At 50.5% G+C, this 14671-nt stretch overlaps 1 protein-coding gene across 3 annotated transcripts; it reads right to left on the bottom strand.

Annotated features, from left to right (window-relative positions):
- Positions 1 to 1993: 1993 nt before the first annotated feature.
- Positions 1994 to 14621, bottom strand: Spry4 (sprouty RTK signaling antagonist 4). Of its 3 annotated transcripts, none has more exons than XM_041660484.1 (2): positions 14367 to 14621; positions 1994 to 4103 (listed from the first exon to the last, which is right to left on the bottom strand). In XM_041660484.1, the coding sequence occupies exon 2, from the start codon at positions 4054 to 4056 to the stop codon at positions 3154 to 3156; it is 903 nt and encodes a 300-aa protein (XP_041516418.1). In that variant the 5' UTR covers positions 4057 to 4103; positions 14367 to 14621; the 3' UTR covers positions 1994 to 3153. The 3 variants fall into 3 exon arrangements, with proteins under 3 accessions (XP_041516418.1, XP_041516419.1, XP_041516420.1); XM_041660485.1 differs by lacking the exon at positions 14367 to 14621 and adding an exon at positions 13433 to 13538; XM_041660486.1 differs by lacking the exon at positions 14367 to 14621 and adding an exon at positions 6839 to 6957.
- Positions 14622 to 14671: the final 50 nt, after the last annotated feature.

The following is a 14671-nucleotide window of genomic DNA, read 5'->3' as shown; positions in this document are numbered from 1 at the left end:
AAACCTTCTGTGGTAACTTTTGTGGTGGGGTGAAAGGGGCTACAGTGAGGGGGGAAATGAAACAGGAATGTGGTGGAGTGGGCAATGGGGAGCAGCTCTACTGCTGCAGACGTGAAAGCAGCCACGGGACAGCAAGAGAACGCAAGCGGCAGAGTTACCTACAGCAGAAACGGAAACGCAGGATGGACGTGACCTACTCGAAGGCAAGAACCGGGAGGCTGGGGATGCCTCAGATGGTCTAGTAAGTTGTACAGTGCAAATCTGTGCTGCCCACACACCTCAGACATTTCTGGAGACCAGGCTGCTTCAAAGTGATGACCTGGGTTTCAGCCCAGACCAAGTTTGCATGTGTTGCTCCTTTGGGGTTGTGATCCAGGTGGGCCCCACCAATGCAGCCTGCCCGACCTCAACAAACCCACCTCCTGTGTCTGTGAAGTACCCAAGGCAAACACTGAGGACTGTTCTTTCCCCACAATGCACAAACCAAATAGCCAAGGTACTTCTTAGGAAATATCTTACATGCCATCCTCAACTGCCACCCAATCCCAAGTCTAGAAATGGGAACCAGCTAGAACTTTTGAAGAGCTAGGACCCAGCCAAACAACCTGCTAATGACAGCAAGTCACCAGGCTGAAGCAGCTACAGAAATGTTTAGTGTTTGCAAGAGCCTGTACTCCTGGGAAGGGGTGGGGACTCTACAGCTACACTACCACTTTTCTGTTCTGTGTTCTTTCCCGCTTGTAGGTGTTTGCAGAGAAACGAAACAAAAACTAAAAAACAACAGAGCTGAGGAAATCAAGGCTGTTCCCCTCACCCCTTCCCTTTACCACCAAGCAAGTGGGCCCCAAGGCAAACTCCTGGGGGGAGGGGGAGTTTTGTAGACATCCTTCACAAGCCCAAACAAGATGGGGGTGTGGAAATAAAAAGGCAAACCAAAACCCATAAAAATCCGTGTTTACAGCTATGTACACAAAGTAAGGGCTGGAGAGGGGTTGCCAGGAAACAGGGTCTGTGTGGTAGAGCATCAGTATGTATGTAAGTGTAACACGTGCATGTGTGTATACACGGTGTGTAACTCAACTGTCCACAAGAGGTGTACAGACCAAGATCACCAAAGTGCAACTTGCCACTGGGTTAGCTATCCTGTGGACACAGATTGGGGGGAGGGACCCTGGACAAAGCTCCCAAGTTTTTCAGGAAGGGTGCTCGTGTATGCTACCATTTTGGGGGCTTCCCTCCACATACCTCATCTGAGGAAAACATCCACAGCCCCTTCAGTAAGCTTCTAATACATTCAATTAGTGTTAAGTGGTTGGCTGAATGTGTTTCTATCTTTCCTTCCGGTCTGTGCAAGAACACTGCAAGCAACTGTGGCAAGGGCAGCTATACGGGTTAGCCATAGAGAATGAAGATGCAATATTTTATACTTGCCTTTTACAAGCCAGTAAATGTTACATAAATAAAGCTGAAAATAAAACCCTCCCTTTTTCCAACCAATAAATACCTATGGTTACAGTTAACTTATTCTAAATCATAAGGTGTTACTACTAGTTTCCAAGGTAGGGGTGGGGGTGAATCCTTGAGAAAGAGCATTAGGTACAAGCCACTCATAGCTACCTGCCTGCTCGCCTCCTTCCTGGGGGCAGCTCTGGTCCCACATGGAAGAGCCAGAGATGCCACACACGATTTCTGCCTAATGCTTTCCCAATTTCACCTGGGGCATCTCTTCTGACCCAGGCCATTTCTCACATCATCAAGAGGCAGGGACAGGGACAAAATACCACACAAAGCAAAAACCCCACACAAAGACTGGGGGCAAGGACCAGAGACACTATAGCTTTTTGCATGCAACAAGTACCTACCCACTGGACGTGCTGCACTTTCTGGGTCCTTTAGCACCGTGAGAGAAAGAGTTGCTACGTCTTTGGGGGCTGTCGGGAGGGGTGGGGGTTGTGCTGCGCACAAAAGTGGGGCTCAAATCCAGTCGCCCCCCTCCAGAGAACTGCTCCCCACCCACTCTGGGCTCCTCTGACTTCCCCACCAGGGCCTCCTAACACTAAAATAGACTCTGTTCATCCTCTCTCTATTTACATTAAAGACAGACACATCACTATACACAAAGGCTATGACAGCAAGCAGCAGAATCAGAAGAAAACCCAAACCCAGCTCGGCTCAACTGTCATTCTGCCAATGGGAGGTGCGGCCTCTTCTCTGCCATTCCTGACGGGCAGGGGAATTATGCTCCTTGAGGTTGTTTGCCCCCAGATTTTAAATCAGCCCTTCCTGGGGGTGGCCCAAAAAGAAGCAAGTTGTTGTATTATTATTGTTTAAACACCATTAGCATCTAGTTTAATTAAACATATAAAAACATCGTGACTGGATCCAGAGACCACAGCCTCAGACTCATTGGCAAAATGATATTTGGTCTCACTTGCGTCACCCAGGGCCCTCTTAACTCAGTGAGTTTCTGCAAAGAATCTGAGTAGAGAGAGCTCGGGACACAGAGCAGGCAGGCCAGTCTGTGACTCAGTTAAGAAGCAGAGGACGGTGTGATGAGTGGACACCCCCAAGTTAGTGACTGAAGCTAGGAGGAACACACTGCCCAGCGGCTCCTGCTGCTCCAGGGTGATTCTGTTCTCAACTGTCAAGTACATACAGCAGGAATTGCTACGGTGCACCTTCCCAAGAGGCCAAGGCCGACAGGCACGGACAGAGGAAGGAAAGGTAGAAGTCAAGGCTCTGAGGGTCTTCCTTGAGGAATCCCACTTTCCGTGAGCTGTTCCTCCCAGCTAGGAGGCTCCAGCAGGAGCCAGAGACAATGACAAAGTGGAAGGGAGAGACTGAGGGGCTGGGAAGGCCATCAAGGGGCCAAACTTCCAGATTGTGTCCACATCTTCTGAAATGGGAAGAAATCACATCCCAAACCACCACACCCCGATGCTGTCACTGTTGCTTGACATGAAAGTTTCAAGAACACGAAAACCCCAGAGTACATCTTCATCCTTCTGGGGACTCCAGGCTGGGTGGTAGTGGTCTCTGCCTGTTTGTTCTCAATCTAGAGTTTAGGAGAGGACAGATGAGTACGGTCAGCCTCAGGAGACTGGCAGGAGGGACCATGTTTCCAAGGGCAGTGCCGAGTTTTCATCCAAAGTGTCAGAAAGGCTTGTCAGACCTGCTGACCTTGGTGTCGCCACTGGCTGCCTTGCAGATGACGCTGTTCGTGTGCTTGCAGCGGCAACCAGGGCGTCTCAGACGGTCATAGCCGCGCTGGGCCAGCTTGACACAGCCTGTGGCCGGCAGGTAGCACAGCAGACACGGCAGCACCAGAGAGAGGGCACCCATGAAGGACCAGCGGGCGCAGCAGTTGGAGCGGGAGCAGGAGCAGGGATGGTCAGCGCAGGAGCCCTCATCATCCTCATTGGTGCAGTGGTAGAAGATGCCCTGCACCAAGCACATACATGTACCATAGTTGACCAGGGTCTGGGCCGAGCACAGGCACTCCTGGTTGCAGACCCAGCAGGAGGGCAACGTCCGAGGGGCCGCACATTCCTTGCATTTACACTTCCCACAGGCCTCACACAGCAAGAAGTGCTTGTCTAGCTCTGGCGGAGCTGCTGGGCCCTTGAGGTCCAGCGGCTTACAGTGGACCACCTTGGGCTGGAGGCGCACGGCCCTGGGTGAAGCCTGCTCAGCTACTGGTGGTGGAGCCATATGGTCGAGGAGCCTCTGGTCTGAGGAGGTGCTGCTGCTACTGCTGACAGAGCTGGGTCGACCGCTGAAGGAGATCCAGTGGTGAGTGACATCCTGGTCACAGCGGGCAGGTGTAGGGGCCAGCTCTGGGACCCCACCCCGGGTCCGCTTGGGACCCAAGGTGGGGGCCAGGCTAGGGTTGTCTATGTAGTCATTCTCCACGTGACTGGTCTTCATCTGGTCGATGGGTAAGATGGTAAGTGGGTGTTGGAGCCGGCTGTGGGGCACTCGGCTGTCGAGGAGAGGCTGCACCATGGCGGAGCTGGGAGTCAAAGGGACAGTACTCTGTGGGACCGGGCGCTCCATGAGGCTGACGGTCCTGGACTGCACCAATGGACAGGCTTCTAGGGGCCCTGAGAGAGAGAAAGGAAAAAAGAGAAAATGGATTCCCAGCATCAATACATGGCCTGTTAATACTCTCCCCTCAACCTTCTATCAGGCCTTGGGAGTCTAAAATGAAATGGGAACCAAATTTCTTCAATGAACTTCCTAGTAATTCCCAAGGCTTAAATTGTCAATAATGAGAAAAATACTGGTAGAAGTAACATCTCTTAGGCTGAGGTACAACTTGGTGGAAGACAGCTTTCCTAGCACGCTTCACAGGTTCTGGCTTTGGTTACCAGCATCACCGGGTGGGGTAAAGGGTGGGTCAGCCAGGCATGGTGGCATATGCCTATGATCCCAGAATCTGTGAAGATGGAAACAGGGAGACAGCTGTGAATTTGAGACTAGCCTGATCTACAGAGCGAGAGCCTGTCTTAAAACAACAGAACACTTTAGGCCTAATGGCGTTGATTGTAAACAAGTTACAACTTCTTTTAAAATTATTATTAATTATTTATTGGTTTTTTTTTTTTTGAGACAGAGTTTCTCTGTGTAGCTCTGGTGCCTGTCCTGGAATTAGTTCTTGTAGACCAGGCTGGCCTTGAACTTACCGAGATCTGTCTGGCCCTGCTGGGATTAAAGGCGAGCGCCACCACTGCCCAGCTTAAAATTATTTTTAATGTATGTGTAGGTCAGGGGACAAAACTTCTGAGGGAACAATCAGTTCTCTCTTCTTCCACCTTCATGTGTGAAAATGATTGATCATAGGTCCCCAGTATTGTGAACCTGTACCAACTGAGCCATCTCACTCCCGAGTGTGTGTGTATGTGTGTGTGTGTGGTGGTGGTAGGGGGGGGGATCGTGGCAGGTGAAGGGTCTCACTGTGTAGTCCTGGGCTGGCTTTGAACTCATGGAGATTTGCCTACCTCTGTAGTAGTAAGCATTAGGATTATGCCTTAATTTTGGGGCTGTAAAAAGGGGTTCTTGCAAGGATTAAGGGAGAAAACACACACCTGATACCTGCACACAGCCAGGCACACAGAAAGCACTAAATAATTCGTCACTACCTCAAAATACAACCACTTTGACGTCCTACGTAAGCATTTCCCAGTCCTGGAGGAACCATCCCAGGCACTGAGGACTGTGTACGTGGTCAATACAACAGTTCCTGTGTGCTCCCCCGAGTTCATCAGCTGGATAAAGAAAGAAGAGAAGGGCTGCATCTGACGCCTGCTCATCCAGGACATCAACCTATTACTCCTGCTTCCAAGAACAGCAACCTCCGGCAGTAGATAAGCCCTGGGTAGGTGAGCTCCCGACAACTTGCATGGGAAATCCTCTCAAGGGGCACTCACATCACCCATTTCCAAGTGCTGAGCCGAACATTCAGACTAAATGCTATTTACTAGAATAGCTAAGGCAACCCTGGATCAGTTTCTAATTTCACTGAGAGAGTGCAATTTTAAGTTGGCATCCGGCCAGAGATTCAACGGCAGCGCCTGACACGGAAACCCAGGAAGTCACTTAAATCAAAGAGCGGAAACGGCTTGGTTCAAATTTAGAAAGTGCACATTGTTTTCTATTAGAAGTGCCATTTCCTTGCCTGCTGACCTTTACGTTTGGAATTCGGACGGGAGATCAATTTAAAGAAATAGCAGCAGAAGGCCAAGACCTCTGTTCAAAGGAGACAATTTGGAATCCAAAGGAAGAGAATACACTCTGGGAAGATTCCACAAAGAACTTCAAGGGACTGGGGGAGGGAAAGACGGAGCAGGGGCAGAGGAGTCCTCATTAAGACAGCACACACTGAGGAGTGTCTGTTAAGAGTGGTGTTTCTGTAAATGCCTTCTCAAGATGCTAATGACAGCTCCTGTCTCTCAACTAAGTTTATCTTGCATCAAAGGTGTTGCCAAGGGGATGCGAAGTAGGTTTCTAGTTCCGCTTACACCCCCTTGCTGGGACTGTTAAGTCCATCTCAGTATCACAGAGAGTGACACTTGGCTCCCTGTATGGTGAAGTGTTTGCCGTGGTGGAGGGAGGAGGCTGATGGGACTCACAACTATGCTTGCCCCGGCTTGGAGACAAGGGTTTGGTTACAAATAGCTGAAGCGTTTTCTTGGATGCTTGCTTCTAGTCCGCATGAAATAAACAGCTAGCTCTAAATAGAAGGTTCGTGAAAGGGAGAGAAAGAAGAATATCCACAGCATTAGTCTGCGCAACATCTATGCTGCTAAATGCAAAAAACATCACATCTTGGGCTGGAGAGATGGCTCAGAGGTTAAGAGCATTGCCTGCTCTTCCAAAGGTCCTGAGTTCAATTCCCAGCAACCACATGGTGGCTCACAACCATCTGTAATGGAACCCTCTTCTGGCCTGCAGGCATACACACAGACAGAATATTGTATACATAATAAATAAATAAATATTAAAAAAAAAAACATCACATCTTTCCGAGTAGGGTCAGTCACCAGAAAGTTCCCATTCAAACTATTGTCTACACTATTTCCCTGTCTGTCTTGGATAAAGTCTACATAGTGGCAGGGGCCACAATGTTCTTTTCAGTGAAATCACAACATTATTTTACAAAAAAAAAAAAAAAAAAAGAAAAGAAATTTTTTTTTTGAGGCATGATTTCACATTTCATCTTAGGCTGACCTGAAGCTTACTTAATATATTAGTTATTACTACCGAAGCCCTTATTCCTTAGCTTCCCAATTGCTACAATTAAAGGAAAGAGCCACCATGGGCAGGCAGTTCAGCTCACCTCTGAGTGAGTTTGTTTTAACCAGACGGCAGGCCTTCCAAAGAATGGTCCCTTGTCAAGGCAGCTTCAGGTGAACTGTTGAGGCCAAGGCCGTATAGACACATCCTGGAGAGCATCTTCTCTCTAACACTACCTTTCAGCTAATAAATTTGTTCCAAGAAGTTCCCAAGGCCTTGCCTCTAGAAGAATGGCAAGTTTGGAGTCACCCGACCAGTCTAGTTAGAAGCCCCAACTTCCAGTCCTTTCTGGGGTCTTTGGTTAAAGGAAACATCGTTACATTGGCATAATATAAAGTGTCACAGATAAGACTTGCAGGTGCTAGCCAAGGGAGTGTCTCAGCCAGAACCTTCCTCAGTGGACAATGACAGTATGAGCCCAATTTCAGAAAGCCCTACTTGCCAACAAATTGCCTGTGGAAGTTTCACGTAGCTACATATTAACTCCTGTAGCTAGGGTTTTATCTCAGGACCAAGTGCAGGGCTGACCAAGGCCTAGAGAAAGGAGAGGTACTCTAAAGCAGGGGGGCGAACTGACTGCACACTCTATTTTGCCAAGCAGACTACCGAGACTCTAAAAACAGCTGCATTTCTTGCAGATGAAGCAAAAAGCGTTAGGCAACTTTCAAGGATGTTTAGCAGGCCTGGGAGCCAGCAAGCAGACTCTCCAAATCATGCAAAAGCCCCATCAGCAAGCTAGTTTGGAGCAGCCACCGGAGGCAGTGAGGCTACTGCCCCATCACCCTCCAGAGGCAGCTGTCAACATCTGGGCTAGTAAATGAGGCCTGCCTAGAGAGTGAGGATCTCGGCCCCCAATGACTCAGCTCTCTCAGGACACACGCACAGCTGATGCTTCCAGGCACCATCTCAGAGCGCCAGTGCCCCCACTTGCTTAGGCCTGCCCCGGACCTCGCGAGCTTCTGCTGAATTGCCATGGCTGAAAAAGAAAAACAAGTTCCTAAACTGCCTGTATGGTAACCCCTCAGCACAATTCCAGGTCTATTCCCTGCCCAGAAAAACAAAACACAACAAAAAACAAAACAAAAAAAAAAAAACCCCTAAGTCTGAGTTCCATTTCCAAGATCAGTCTCCACCCCAGACAGTTCTACCCCTCAGTTTGCACATCCTTGCAGGGGTTAAGAGCACTTTAATAGGTACCCTCTGCTTCTCCTCCAAGGAAGGAAGAGATTTATATAATATAAATGGGACAGGAGGCTTTGCCTCAGTAAGCTGCTGGAAAGAGCTTGATGGTCAATTTGGAAGATTCTGGAAGTGAGGCCAACCCTGCACTTAGCCTAGGAAGTACCTCACAGTCGGATGATTAGCATAAGGAACTTTCACTCCCCCCTCCAACAACAACAACAGCAGCAATAATAATAGCTAGTTACTACAAGTGACTAAAGAACACTTCTTGGTGTCAGGCTCTCTGCTGCACCAACACCTTAGGGAAGCGCTCCCATTCTGGAGATAGAAATGAAAGCGCAGGGCTGGGGAGATGGCTGGTCAGCACAGTGTTTGCCTCGCAAGCAGGAGGACCTAGGTTCTGATCCCCAAAGCACAGCTGTCACATTTGTAACCCCAGGGTAGGGGAAGTGGGGACAGGAGGATCCCCACAGCTCACTGGCCAGTCACGCCATCAGTTCAATGAAAGACCCCATGCCCATCTCCATAGGTAAGGCAAAGGGACTGGAGAAACAGCTTCCTCACTAAGAGTTCTTGCAGGTCTTGGGTTTAGCCTCCAACACCCACACGATGGCTCACAAATCATTCATATGGGGAAATCCGATGACGATCTCTCCTGGTCCCCATGAACGTGCGTCTAGTATACATGCGTGTAGTGTAAGTATATACATGCATACCGACTCCCCCCGCCCACATACACACACGGGCGGGGAGGCACTTGAAAGCACAAAGATTACAGAGGTAGAGCAAGAGGCATGTGTTCACAACAGGACTCCTCTCTAACATGGACCACTGTGACCAAAACAGACATGGAGCCCTACCTGGCAATGATTTGAGGATGCTTTCCCTATCCACAGGGACTCATGAAGAAGTATACAAGCACCAATCATCTTCCTGGCCACAGGCCCTTCAGCAGCCCAACTCCACCCCATTAGCCACCAGCTGTGGTAGAGTGGGGGGTGGGGAGAGGTTCAGTAGCAGATAAATAACTCCAGATAGTTCCTGTCACTTTGTCCCTCTTTTCCTAAGGGTTTTCATCAATACCCCATGGATTTCCCTTACAGAATTTCACTGTAACAGACCTTAAAGAAAAGGAAATCCTGGTGTGACAGGGATTCCCTCCCTAACAAGCTCAACTCTGGGGTTCCTGGGGCATCTCTGACGATAGAGTGCAGGTATGGAGGGAAGGGGAAGGAAGGGGAGAGGCCAGGAGCAAGGAGATGGTGAGGCTGATGATTCAGCAAGCTACCCACCCCACCTCCTTCCCACCACAGTCCCTAGATCTGCTGCTGCTGCTGGGTCTGGCGGCCCGGAGCCGCCTGTCTTGACCCTCACTGTCACTTGTACCTGCGGGGAGGGAACTGGACACAGGCTGTGCGAAAAGAATCAAGATGCAAAGTTAAACATCCAAAGCCCCTGGCCACCCTTACCTTGATTTCCCCTACGAAGGGAAGCTGGGGAATAGTGGGAAAACCTGCTGGTTGTACTTTAAAATCTACAAGTCAGTGAACGACAGCCTGGCAAGAAGCTCGGTTGCAATGAATGGGCAGTTTCTGTGCTGTCCATTCAGTCTTAGCGGGCTCTTCCACAGAAGGCTCGTTAGGCTGCCAGAGAGCCTGCCCACCTCTCGGCAACACCACTGCCTGGTCCTTTGTGTCGCTAACCCAGTTTAGTTAATTAAGCTATAGCCAGATGATGACTTATTGCTTTTAAGACCCTTAAGGGAAGGGGGGGGGGGGTAGGGAAAGCCAGGGACTTCCCCCTGGGTCTTATGGGGGAAGCCAATTTGTGAAGCCCATAGGAAGGAAGCAGAAAGTCTCTGGGCGGCTCAATTTGTTTGAGGACACACCCTTACCCACTCCCTACTTCACTAGCACTAGAGAGCTCACAGCTGGCCCTGTCAGGGATCACCAAAGGAAACAGTGCCCCGGTTTTCAGCCCCCTTTTCCTTCCCTTGTATCTGGGCAATTTTAACCAGCTTCAAGCTTCTGCGCTTTGCTGTGTATATACCCATATACTTGTCTGCCCAGTAGCCCATTACGAGGGATCAGATGCCAAGTCACAAAGGAGGGAAACAGAACAGATGGGGCCTGCTAACCAGCAGCACCGCACATTTGAACGGGCCAGGTCAAAGTGTAGAATGTGACCAAAAGCCTGCAGACTCCCAACCCCCGGGAAGGCTTCTTTTTAGACGTCATCAACGCGATCTTAATGTCTCCCAAACCCTCCACCAAGAAACAAAACTGACAATAGATTTTTAGCTTCCTCTTGGGAATTTAACAGGAAATGACTTCCCCCTTTCCCAGCCAGAAACAGACTGACAAGGAAAAATACACCCCTGCAACTGGCCACCTGCCCCAGGGCCCCCTTCCCTCCTCCGCTAGACCTAGAACATCTGTGGCTCTCTGCGGAGTCTTGCTTCCCCACTTCCTCCACCGACTAGAGGCCCTTCCTTGGAAAGATCAGCCCCCATCACAGCTGAACAGTGGGGCCTCTTAAGCTTGGCCACAGGTCGTGGACACATTCCCCAACCTAGTCAGCTGCCCAGATCTGCAGGGTAACCCAGTGAGAGCCAAGAGTACCCCCACCTTTTAAATCACGCAGCACCCTGTACTTCCTGTGCCTTTTATTCAAAGGGTCTTTAAAACCAGACCCTCCTCCTAAGAGCACAAGATTAACAGCGAGCTTACCAAAGTCGAGCCTGGTGCTTAGCAGCCCTACTACTGGCTGTCCCTGGTCTCTCAGGTTCTTGGAGAAGTTTGTTCACCAAGACCCATGCTTACCAGCCCTCGTCTGCAGGATTAGTCGATGTCTCCTTACAAAAATTGATTGCCATGATTCACTGTGTTATTTAAAAACACTGTTGTAAATTGGGTATGGTGGAGCCTGCCTGTAATGTCAACACTCCGGAGGCAGAGGCAGGAGGATTGATCCAAGTTGGAAGCCAGCTTGTGTACACAGGGAGTTTCAGGCCAGTCAAGACCTTGTCTCAACAAACAAATAAAAGCCCTCTCGTTGCTCGGCAAGGTTTGCATTTGCAAACCTAGCAGAGGCAGGGAAATTAAGAACCTCAAAGTTGACCGTCGGTGGTGCATACCTTTAATCCCAGCACTGGGAAGGCAGAGGCAGGTGGATCTCTTTGAGTTGGAGACCGGTCTGTGTGGGTCTATACAATCAAGTTACAGGGCAGCCCAGACAAACCCTGTCTCAAAAAAAAAAAAAAAAAAAGCCACGTTTATGGGGTTGGAGAGACGGCTAAGGGTTAAGAGCACACACACACTGACTGGTCTTTCAGAGGACCCGAGTTGAAAAGCGCCAGCTTTAGGCAGCTGTTCCAACGTTAGCCTGTGACTACAGCTCCACAGGCACCCAATGCGGGACTTCTGTGGGCAACTGCGTTCACGTGGAAGTGTGCATGCATGCACATGATTTACATACACAACAATTAAAATAAAAACTTAAAAGAGCTCAGGGCTAGTGTCTACAAGAAAAAAACACTGTTTCATTCAAAACCAGCAAGCCAGCTAGCCAGCCAACAACAAACCTGTTCCGTCTACTCTCCAAATGTCCTAATAGGTCGAGTGGTTGGCCGGAAGCCTCCCTCGGCTAGGCACAAGGAACGCTGTTCTTGGTTCTACCACAGGACAGACACCCTAGATTCAGAACCAAATTAAACCCCAAAGAGGGCCTTTTCTTCTTAGGCCATCCTGTAACCAACAATCAGGCCTTATCTAACACGGGTTTTAGGGAAAATGTTAGTGGGCACAGCTACAGTCTTTAATCCCAACACCTGGGAGGCAAAGGCAGGTGGTTCTTTTTGAGTTCGAGGCCGGCCTGGCCTACAGAATGAGTTCCAGGACAGCCAGGCTACATAATGAGATCCTGCCCCTAAAACAAATTAATTTAAAAATGTTATAGGAGTCCAAAACAGGGCAGAAAGTTGCCACGGTGAGTGGAATTTAAGGTCCTTATGCATGACCCAGAGTGACACTTCAAAAGCCAGTGTTAGCTGGGTTTTGTCTCTTCCCTTGATTTTGGATCACTTATTTGCCTTCATTTGTTTTCTGTTGTTTTAGAAAGTCAGCCAAACCTCTGGGCACATATAGTGCTAAGTTCGCAAGATAGTGAAAAAGACGCATGAACTGGGCAAAGGGTGATTTCCAAATTGCCAACTCTGGAACGTGAGACAGGCAAAAAGGACGGTGGATGCCCAGCCTGCCATCTGCCCTGAATGGATCCAGTCTGTGTTGTCTCCTCCCACCAACCTGAACTGTGGTGAGGCTACCATTTCAGAGGGAAATGTGGAAAAGGTTGTGGGATCCAGCAAGAAGGATGAATGTCCCAGAAGGAACTCCTGAACTCAGCTCTAAATTCCTGATGAGATATAAGCAAGAGATTAAAGCCCCTCCACCTAGCTGTACACTCAGGACTGCAGCAATCTAAATGCCCACCAACATGGTTCACCTGCGCAAGGATGGGGAGGATTTTCCTGGAGCAAAGGGACCCTCCCAAAGAACTGGAAATAGAAAAAAAAAATGTAACCTCAGGGGTGTCAACCCTCCAATTTTTCTTTCAGAGAAAGCCTGAGCAACTACAGTCCTTTCCTTTGCCGGACGCCCCCAGATTTGCAACTAAAGTGGGGTTAGAAGCAGAAAATCTCAGATGTTTGTGCTCCGTGTGTGAAGATTCTGGAGAACTCCAAACATTGTGAAATCCAGCAGCGCAATATTGAGTAGGGCCTTGGGCCAGACGGAACTTATTAAGAGATTGATAAAGCCCTATTTCCCAACTGCTCTAGGTCTCACCTTCCAGCTTTGTGCTGAGTAGAGGCCTGTCACGAAGGCTGCAGCCCTGGTCACCTACATAGTGGATATGCCCGAGCTCTTGCCCTCCCCAGATTCCCTTGCCTCCCCCTCAAAATGGGGGAGAATCACATCCCTGGTTGGTGACATTAAAGAGACTGCCATTGCATTGCGTCTGAGGACCCCAAGCAATCCTTGCAGCGTCGCAGGGTTCCAGGAAGCCTCCCTGCGCAGTAGGAGGCCTTCTGCCCTGAGCCAGGCCTGACAATATGGATGCCCAGCCAGCAGCTTTCCCCTCTACACCTCACGCAATTCCCTCCAGCCCATGTCGCCTAGAACGCCATCCCTTAGCTCTTCAAATCATGCAACCATCTTTCTGTTTCTAGTCTCCTCCTCTGCCCACAACCCCCAGTCCCCAATCAAAAGAATTGAGAAACCGTCTTCTTGCCCAAGAGAAGCTACTGTAAATGCTTTTTGATCGTCTGCTTTGAGGGGGAAACTGGGCACAGCCGTGGCCCCAGTGATGGAGCCAAGCTCCAGCTGCCCGGGTTGGCCAAGTCCGTCCTCCCCCTTCCCCCCGTGGCCCCGTCGACTCCAAATTTTTTAGAACATACCATCTCTATCCTCTATTCTCCGTGTTGTTATCAAGTCTGGTACCAACAAGGAGGGAAAGTGGGCACCTTATCTCTCCTACGCATGCAACCTCTTCCTTCAGCTCCCACACGCCCGGCGTTATGTAAACGCACCTTCAGCCCCCACCACAGCCTTAGCGAGAGGCCCAGGGGCTCTGGGAACTGGAAAAGATTGATGCCTGCGAATACGGGGGCACCGGGTGGCCAAGGAGCCTCGGGCCCAGAAGAGGCTAGGGAAAGAAGAGGCAAGGCAGTTGCACAGCATAAAATGAGGCAGCCGAGCAAAGGTCAGACGGTCTGGAACCGCCTAGCCAAGGAGAGGGAGCAAAAAAGCTTCAGTCCTTGGCCGGCCCCATGCTGACCATCCAGTGGAGAGGCATAGGAGAGGAAACCTAGTCCGCCACAACTCGGAACTGGTAAAGAAAAAGCTACGTCGAGCATAGGCCCCTGAGGAAAGGCTGGGAAGACCTACGGCAGAGCTGGCACCGTGGGCACGGAGCCCGGGGGTGGGCGAGCCGCCCAAACCTAGGGCGCCCCCAAGTCCCAACCGGTTGCTCCAAAGCGAGCCCGGGGCTGCGGGTTCCAGCGTTCAAGGAGAGCAGTGGCAGAAGAGGCCAGGCCAGAGGCAAACTCCCCGAACACTAACAAGGTTTCCAGAGTCACAGAGGGCGCGGAAGCTCGACTTGGCAATGCCTAGGGTCGGCAACGGCAGTGCCAGGCAACGAACACCCCTAGCACCGTGCCGGCCGGGTGCGCCTGGTAGCTGCAGCGTACCGCAGGGACTCGAGGAGGCGCAGACCGAGGGAAGGAACACCAAAGCGGCTAGAAATAGCGTACTATTGGCCCCAACCCGAGGGGAGCCGCGTCACGGTACCGAAGGGGTACTTTCGGATCTCCAAACCGGCTATGGACTTACTTTGAGGAGCTGTAGAGTCACAAGCATCGCTCCACGTCTGTGTAAATCCCCGAACCCAAATGGGTCAGTCGCTGTTGTACTCGCAGACGCCAGTCAGAGGAGCCGGTAAGGCTCCTTGAGTCCTGCAGCGCAAGCTCCGCCGCTGTCAGCTCAGCTCGCTGCCTCGGCGGCGATGTTGCAACCCTTGCCTGGGAAAATGGCTTTTTTATGAATGGGAGGGCAGAGAGCTCCACTGCGCACGCGCGCCGCCCGCGATTCTATGAATGGGTGGGCACAGGCGACCCTGTGCGCGCATGCGCTGCGGT

This window comes from Microtus oregoni, unplaced genomic scaffold (genome assembly GCF_018167655.1).
Source record: "Microtus oregoni isolate MIOR12 unplaced genomic scaffold, Mior012 000011F_ref0000422, whole genome shotgun sequence".
NCBI classification, from domain to species: domain Eukaryota; kingdom Metazoa; phylum Chordata; class Mammalia; order Rodentia; family Cricetidae; genus Microtus; species Microtus oregoni.
The sequence above is the reverse complement of the archived record's forward strand: the minus strand, read 5'-3'. Positions and strand labels throughout refer to the sequence as shown.

Coding starts and splice junctions, on each gene's coding strand:
- Spry4 (XM_041660484.1), bottom strand. CDS start 4,056: ATGGAGCGCCCGGTCCCACAGAGTACTGTCCCTTTGACTCCCAGCTCC.